An 8,661-nucleotide genomic window follows, 5' to 3' on the forward strand; every position below is an offset into this window, starting at 1 on the left:
TTTTTTTTTTTTTTTTTTTTTTGAAAACACCCTTTGTTTCGGTCTAATTGCTATATTATTGAGTCTAAATTCACAAAATTGGAAGTCATGAGTACAAAGTATAAAAGGTAAAATCTTATGAGGATAAAATTCGAAATTTCTGTAATTGGGTTTGTCCGCCCCTCACTATATACGCTTCTATCATCTATTCATCTCATTATTTCTGTGACGAGAGAAGTGAAAAACCTGAATTGAAGAAGAAAGAGAGAAAATGGGTGGAGGAATGGAAACTAACAAGAACAAGTGGATCGAGGAGTGGGGTGCGGCTAGGGAGAATCTGGAGCACAACTTCAGGTGGAGCCGCCGCAACTTCGCCCTCGTCGGCCTCTTCGGAGTCGCCATACCTATCTTGGTCTACAAGGGCATCGTCAAAGAATTCGTAAGTATTTCTCATGTCTTCATGTGTTACACATTTCGGATCTGATTTTTCTGTGCCCTAATTCTTGTTGATCTTGATTACCCTCGTTTATTGGACCCGGAAAAGACCTCCCCATATTAATTGTTCTATTCGTTCTTTAATTCCTTATTTCATAATTTAAAGCTAGCTGTTCTGTGGAATTTAAATATTAGGGATTATTGCCTTACTATTTTGTACTTTTTTTTGGGTGTGAAATTTACCATCTTCGGACTCAGAAGCAGCTGATTATGAAATTTGTTTTGTATTTGGGGGTTTGATCCAATTGATTGTGAAATTTGTTCTTTCCTTGTATGTGTTTGTGCTAATAACTGAGATTTCATGGTCGAATGATCCACCATGGCTGACATATGTTTTCTATGGGGTATATCGATTTTGTGCATTTGCAAATTAAACACCTTGAAGCAATTCACCTGGTTTCCTTTAAGTATTCACGTATTAACTTTCCATTAATTTATTTGAAATAGCAAAATATGTGCCCAGTTAGAGAAGTTGATTTCTATTTTCTAGAGTGCTATTTTTTAATAACCACACTCAACTATTGACTATATGGCCTATGATACCCATTATACCAAACAAGTATTGAGGTGGCTTCAAACTTGTTAAAAGTGCTCGCTTTTGCCCTTAAGCGAGGCGAGAACTGAGGTTCCGCTCCGCCTAGGCAAGGCGCAGCTATGTGAAAAGTGTGCGCCTAAGAGCGCTTTCCGGCGAGGCGGCGAAAAGAGACTCTTAACCATATAGAGCGCAAGTCAACGGTCACAAAAAATTAACGAAACAAAATTCTAGCTTAACCTTAACCCTAAGTCGCGAAAAACATTTTGCCTCACCCCCATATCTCTGTCCTCTGCTCACCCTCTCACCCCCTCCGTCCATCACTGCTTTCTTCCTTGACCATCATCACCGCTGCCTCCTTGCCGCCTTGCTGCCTCGTTGCTGCCTGCTAGCCTAACTCAGAAGCGCGAAGTAAATCGCAGCTGCTTCTCACTCTGTGTGAAGAATATGATTGAGTTCTAAGGTAAAAATGTTAAATAGGAATAGAGTTGGAGTCTTGGCAGAAGTAGTTTACAGTTCACTGTACACAATTTTATTTTTTTTTAAATAAAATTTTGAAAACACAGTACACGTTTTGATTTGTTTTGTTTTGTTTTTGTTTCCATTTTTTTAATTAAATTAAGATTTGAAATTGTTATAATTAAAATCTTAAATTTCAATTTACATTTAATTCAATCAAGCTTTATCATTGAATTATAAGTTTATGAGATTATCAATTTATTACTATTTATGTTATTTTGCATTACTATATATATATATATATATATATATATATATATATATATTTCTTTAATGCTGAGCCCGGGCTCGTCACTTCGGTGCGCTTTTTTCGCTTTGAAAAGTTTGGGTGGCTTGGAAATGCCCTGTGATAAAGGGACAATGCCTGATTTACTATACATTCAATCTGGTGGAATTACTGGAGGAGTTTATTGTTTACATATTAGCATAAGCTCTTCCTTATCTCTCTTTCTTTGTTTGATAGACTTCATTTTATTAAATCTTTCAAGCAGTAAGGGGGTGCAACTAAGTTGGCAATAATATTATATATTTATATATATGCAAGTAGTAGTGACACACTGGTTATTTTTACATTGACAGCATATGCAAGATGAAGATTGGGGCAGGCCATACAGGAAATTCTTGTGAGTCTCTTTGTCTGGAGCATCGTGTAATAATTTTGGGAGAACTGGAAGTGATTTTATTTCAGATCCCGTCAACTGGATGAATTTTGAGTTTTAATAATCTTAACTTGGTTTCAAAGCCTGGCTGCGCTTGACTATCTTAGCTTCAATTCGTTTATATTACAAGTACACTGTATTTAAACTTGCTTAATATCTCTACGTTCTAGTTGTGTGCTCTCTCTCATATGCTGATATGCCTATGGTTAAATCAAATTATTACACACTTGAAGAATTCAGTTGCAAGCCTAAACTTGAAAGCCTTAATTTTGGCTGTGGTTATACGTATTTTCTTTGTGTGCTACCAATTCATGCATTCTGACATTATTAGGTTTCAATTTCTTAAAGGGCATGGTCGTCTTTGAGCAGGCATGCCTGAGTGCATGGTTCTAAGGTCATTAACTTCACTTTAGAACACTCATAGCTTGGTCTTGAATTTGTTCTTGCATGCTCACCATTGTGGGTATTTATATATGCTCAAGTGCATATATGTGGCGCTCTACTTGATTGAGTAAGATCACATAGTGTGCAGAACTTGAAATTAGGTTCAGAGCAACTTCCAGGACTAGTGCGGATAATTGTGGCGGGCAGGCAATTGCCAAAGGTCTCTAATTCTTTAACCTTTCCCAAGCTTGTGAGTCAATGCATGAAACATTTTGGGATGACATGCCTTAGCTTTAGTGTGCAATCGGTGAGAGAGTTGCTTGAAAATAATAGCCTTGTGGATGGACTACACAATTCAAATAGAACAACCATATATGCATTGCTTGAGAATGGGGGCATTAGTCAAGTTGATGAAGTTTAGTAGCTTTGGTTTCAAACCTTCTTAGGTTCTTCTCCCATGCATTTCTCCCCATCTTTTTCTTAATTGTTCACCCGTAACCTTCCTCTCAGCATGATCAGTAAATGATATGTAATAGACACTCACTAGGATTCTGGCGATGCTCCAGCAATTGGTGACGGTTGCCAGTTGCCTTCCCCGTCTGAAAAAGGCAACAGGCATCGCCTTCAATTCTCCGTTGGAAGGTGACCAACACCAACTGCAACGGAGAAGGCGATGCTGGGTCAGTTGCCTTTTTCAAATATTATTGCCTCAATGCATAAAATTTTTGCGTTTTTGTTGCTGCTGCGGATAAGCCTTTCAAATGAGGTGCATATATTGTAGTTGCGCATACATACACTTTAATTACTTAACACTCTAACGGCTAAAGTTCATGCCAAATGCATTTCCACACATTTTAATTTCTTCCACACAAAGGAGAACTGTCTAATCGATAATAAGTCCTTTAAATACAACCAAGAATTATTCCAACTTTAAGAAAAGAAAAGATTATAAAGCTGAGATTAAGTAAACCACAGATACATGCACTCAAAGCTGCCGCCAACAATGGTCGGACTTGTAACGCCAAACCGCGAGGCTATACCAGGTACGAGTAGTAGGGTGTAAACAAATCGAATCCAAGATTAATCATAGCCATTGATATGATAAATTTTTTTAAAAAAACTTTATAGCATTATGATAATTTTATGTATTCTTTAAATATTGTTACTGGAATTTCTGTATTAGTAAATAAAGACAATGTTCAATATAAGAAATATTTTGTATACAAGAGTACAAGAGTTTTGTCTGTCAGTAAAACGGAGCCCGCCACAACTTGTTACATGAGCTCCCATTTATACTAACGACTACAGTAATGACGACCACAATAATGAGCAACGGCTCCTCTCATAAGTGTCCGGCTCCTCATGTTGTTAACTTCTTCGTAACGGTTCTTTGATGAGGCGGACCCAAAGAACCGTTATTCCTAAGTGATGCATGCTGTGATGGGTTGGACGTATCGGGTCGGGTCCAGTACCCTGTCATATTATTATTATTATTATTATTATTATTATTATTATTATTATTATTCCTTTTTTCTAATTATTGATATTAATATTATTATAAGTTTTATTTTATTATTACATAATAATAATAATATTATTATTATTAATAATAATAACGTGTATGACTTTATAGGTCATTTTACATATTAACCGCTAACCTAAACTGCTAATTTTACCAAACATTTTAATTTTGTTTTGTATTATTATTATTATTATTATTATTATTATTATTATTATTATTACATATTTTATAAGAGTATTTATGTCTTTTAAAACATATATATTTGATTTCTATTCCTTAAACCAACCAAACACTGTGTAATATACAGAGTAATTCCTAAAGTCTATTCCTCTTACGAACCAAACAATAGAATACAATTCCTATTCTATTCCTTACTTATTCCATTCCTTATGGAATAACATTCCTATTATCTCAAAATTCATTCCGTGAACCAAATGTACTATTAGAGAAGTATAATAATTGATAGTTTTTCTTTAAATTTTAATTAACATTGATGGATTTTTTGGAGAAAAATTTTCTAAAAACTTCTAATTGTTCACACTAAAAGGTCTAGTAGAGAACTAATGGTGTGTTTGGTTCGTACATAGGAATCAAAATCGGAATAGAAATTAAATACTTGGTAATGGTAATAGATTTTGGTGAAAGTATTTTGCATGTTAATTTGGTAGTATGGTGGAATTGGAATGATTACTAATATTGATGTTTGATTATATGTGACCCTATAATAGAAATAAATATTTTAAAAATAAAAAAATGAAAAATCAACGCAATTGATCCATGACATCTAAAGCATAAATATGAGCAGAAAAATCAAAACAAAAATCTAAAAGTACTAATCCAAACTTAAAAAATTAGATTACCAATAAGATGGAATGAAACTCTTTTTTTAATTAGGGAATGAGATTTTTAATTGAAGGGCAGAAATGGTAATCAAATTCCATAGTTGTGTTTAAACAAGTTGTCAACCAAACACCAACTATAATTTTGATTTTTGTCCCTAATGTCTAAATCCATGAACCAAACACACGTACCATAACTTATAACAATGAGAAACATCATCAAGACTCAAGACTTGTAATATAAATTAGTAATGCTTCTTTATCATTATGTTTAATTTTGGGACCTAATTAAGTATGAAGTGGAGAGGGAGGAATATTGGATGTGAAATGCCTTTGCATGAGAGAGGGCTATTGGTGCATGTGTACGAAGTTGGGGAAATTGGGGACTGCTTTTTATAGTGGAAGACTAGAAGACTTGTAGTATAAATAATATTTCTTTAATTAGCATTATGTTTTGGGACCTAACTATCAAGTGGATTGGGAGGAAAATTGGATGTGAAATGCCTTTAATTTGCATGAGAGAGGGCTATTGGTGCCACTATATGTTGTGGGGAAATTTTTTTTCTTCTTAAAGTTAAACTTATAATCTTGTGATTACCAAGTAAACAGTCTGACTAATTAACTTAGTTAAGTTGTCCATCAATTTAATTAATTTTTATAAACATAAATGGTAGTTTTTTTTTTTTGAAGAGACATAAATGGTAGTTGTTTCACATAGATGCTACTAATTCTATTACAATGCAGTATCTGTTCATAACTACTTTCTCAACCTATTGAAGCACAAGAGTCAGTATTGTCTCCACTGAGACTCGAACCCACCACCTCCCATATAAAGGGAAGGGTTTGATGCCATTAGACCAGAACGTCCTTGGCGGACAACTTAACTAATTAAGTTGATTTGACATAGTCAAAAATTGAATTCAGATAGCAATAAAGACTTTTAACTTCTTTTTGATACATCTCAGCACCTTCCATTTTTACATGGAGAAATCATTTAATTCTAAGGACTCTTAACAATTTTTCCAGCAATAATGGCAGCTTTGGCAACATCAATAATAACGTCCGTAACCTCGTCAACATTGCAAGTGTTCCCCTTAAATGTCGGAGCCTTTGATTTTTTGACCCTTGTTGCACATCCCAGCAAGTTCTTGTTGCATTCTTCATTTAAATAATTGTCTGCATGTAAAGTAAAATTTTCATTAATTACCAATGTAACTTTTTAATGATTTTTTTAAAAAGAATAATCGTCTACAAATAAATTTTAAATTTGAATAACTCCCAATCTCATTTTTCTTCTGTCACGGAAATAATGACTATGTTTGGTAACATAGTTAGTTTATCGGTCAATTTTGACTTATTTAACTACTAATGTTAACTGCTTGACTTGGTTAAACAACCAATATAGCTTTTTGTAATAACTTATTGTTCCAAAACACTAAAATTCAAAAAGTTGTTTAAAGTAATTTTTTTGATCAACTTTTGAAAAAAGTCATGAAAAATCATTTTGAACGAAATCAGCTATCAGTTAACAACTAATTTATTAAAATATTTTTTACAATCCACTAATGTTGTTAACTAGTCAAACTCACTAACTCAATCAGCTAACAACGAGACTATTCGCTATCAGCTATTTACCAAAAATAGCTCAACAAAAGAGTGAAAACGACTATACAACTATTGGTAATTGGAAATTAAAAGAAAAGTTAAGTGGGGAAGACCATTTCTTATATCTAATCGGTTGTGTCCTATGTGATAAGTCGTGTTTACCTACAAGGCTAAAAGGTGAAGGCAACACTACATAATCATTCAACCTCCCCAAATAATAAATTATAAATAATATTGACTTCAAAAAGGCTCATCAGGTCCTCCTTTTTCTTTATTCATTACTTCCTCTAATAAAATAAAACATATATCAAAAGACAAATTAAATTACACTTCCAGACTTTGAGTAATAAGGTGATTGTATTTTTTATTTTTAATTAATATAAAGTTGCAATAGTATCTCTAATTAGTCATTAAAGTGATTTTCTAGTCTTTCTGGCATATATTATTATTTTTTACACAAATCTAAACAACACAGATATTTTTTGAGCACCGCCCCTGTTACAATGTAATATCTGTAACCTAATTCATGACCTCCCGTTTGGGAGAGTCACTACGTGCCCCTAAACAACACTAATATAGAAATTGTAAAATTGTATTTTTAGTATAATTTTTTACTTATTGCTTGCAACTCAATATTGAGAGATTGTCATTTTACTTATATATTATTGTCATTTAAGAGAGTATTTTCATAGATAAATAATGAACTTACTGCCATTTTGTCCTATGCAATCATCATGCTGCATACAACAAGCATCAAGAGCGTCGCAGGGCTTCTCCCCTGGGCATCCGCTGTACAGAATCCCACAATATTTCCCGTATCTTAAGAATGGAGCCACTTCATTCCAATATTCAACATATATACATTTTCAAATTAAAATTAAAAAAAAAGAATTAGTAATATATATATAGTACTTAATTAATTAAGCTGTAATTATTAATAAAGAAAGTTAAAATCTTGGATAAATTTTCTTATTAGTTACATACCTCCGCAGAACTTGGATTCGCATGTTCTGCTGCATTCTGTGGACTGCAATTAAGAAACAGAAAATTGGAGAAAATATATATATATATAATGAAAAGAAATTAAAGAAGAAGAAGAAGAAGACTGACCAAGGAAAGGCCATCAGCAGCTTGAACGCCGAGGTTAAGGGCAGTAACATAAGAGTTGAGGGATATAATAAGTAGTACTACTGCAAATACAAGAAGTAGAACTAACTGGGGATGAGTAGCCATTATTATTATTATTATTGAAGTGGATAGGAGGAAGTAGCTTGCTAGCTAGTGAAGGAAGAATGAAAAAAATCTGTGATTTATAGTGTGAAAGTGGTGTGAACTGTCGTTGATGATGCTGACCAAAATCCCAATCACTTTTGATGGGATATAAGGTTGATAGGACCGACGGTTCGATTTAGGAAGACGGGGCAGAGCTGATTTAGTGAGTCGGTCAAGAGGAAGGAAGGGAGAATATAACCAATAAGCATCAATGTCCTGAACATTCAAGGCTCATCCCGACTCCCTCAGACTCCCTCAGAGGTCGGTCGATCGGAGGAATATAAACCAATAAGCATCAATGTCCTGAACATTCAAGGCTCATCCCGACTCCCTCAGAGGTCAGTCGATCGGAGGAATGTAAATCAACAAGCATTAATGTCCTGAACACTCAAGGTCATGTCTTCATCTACTTCCTATACGGTTCTCTATGGATTTCTCTTCTCTCATCTGCATAGCACCAGCACCATTCTCCTTCAAGTTGACCCCTAGCCTCCTCTTCCGAGCCAAGAATGGTCAGGCTGGATACCCGAAGCTTCCAGTCGGTCGCCGAAGGAGTTCTGAAGAAATAACACCTAAAGACGAAAGCTTGAGAGAACCAACAGACATATATATTTAAACGTCTCCAGTTACGTGTATTAATTGCGTTTTATGAGTCATTACCTGTAGCATTAATTAGAAGATTTAATGTGTAACGGCCTAGGAGCCTAGTATAAATAGTTGTACGGATCGTTTGAGAGGGACAGATTCAGAGACACGACTAATACTAAAAGATTAGAGAGTTTTCAAGAGATTCATTCTTCTTGCTTTTTCTGATTTTCCGGTTGTGTTGGCCCGCCGGCCGGTCACTTTAAAGAT

General features: G+C 34.3%; 1 protein-coding gene across 1 annotated transcript; it reads right to left on the reverse strand.

Moving 5' to 3' along the window:
- Nucleotides 1-5,623: 5,623 nt before the first annotated feature.
- Nucleotides 5,624-7,823, reverse strand: LOC116014161 (phospholipase A2-alpha-like). Its single transcript, XM_031254165.1, has 4 exons — nucleotides 7,645-7,823; nucleotides 7,519-7,561; nucleotides 7,244-7,369; nucleotides 5,624-6,105 (listed from the first exon to the last, which is right to left on the reverse strand). The coding sequence occupies exons 1-4, from the start codon at nucleotides 7,765-7,767 to the stop codon at nucleotides 5,930-5,932; spliced, it is 468 nt and encodes a 155-aa protein (XP_031110025.1). The 5' UTR covers nucleotides 7,768-7,823; the 3' UTR covers nucleotides 5,624-5,929.
- Between the last annotated feature and the right edge of the window lie 838 nt (nucleotides 7,824-8,661).

This window comes from Ipomoea triloba, chromosome 3 (genome assembly GCF_003576645.1).
Source record: "Ipomoea triloba cultivar NCNSP0323 chromosome 3, ASM357664v1".
Taxonomy (NCBI): domain Eukaryota; kingdom Viridiplantae; phylum Streptophyta; class Magnoliopsida; order Solanales; family Convolvulaceae; genus Ipomoea; species Ipomoea triloba.

What these genes read in the sequence shown, in the direction of transcription:
- LOC116014161 (XM_031254165.1), bottom strand. Translation starts at nt 7,767, where the DNA reads ATGGCTACTCATCCCCAGTTAGTTCTACTTCTTGTATTTGCAGTAGTA. An exon ending in CTGCTGATGGCCTTTCCTTG is followed by an intron (nt 7,562 to 7,644) that starts GTCAGTCTTCTT and finishes TCTTAATTGCAG; the next exon opens with TCCACAGAATGCAGCAGAAC. An exon ending in CGAATCCAAGTTCTGCGGAG is followed by an intron (nt 7,370 to 7,518) that starts GTATGTAACTAA and finishes ATTGGAATGAAG; the next exon opens with TGGCTCCATTCTTAAGATAC.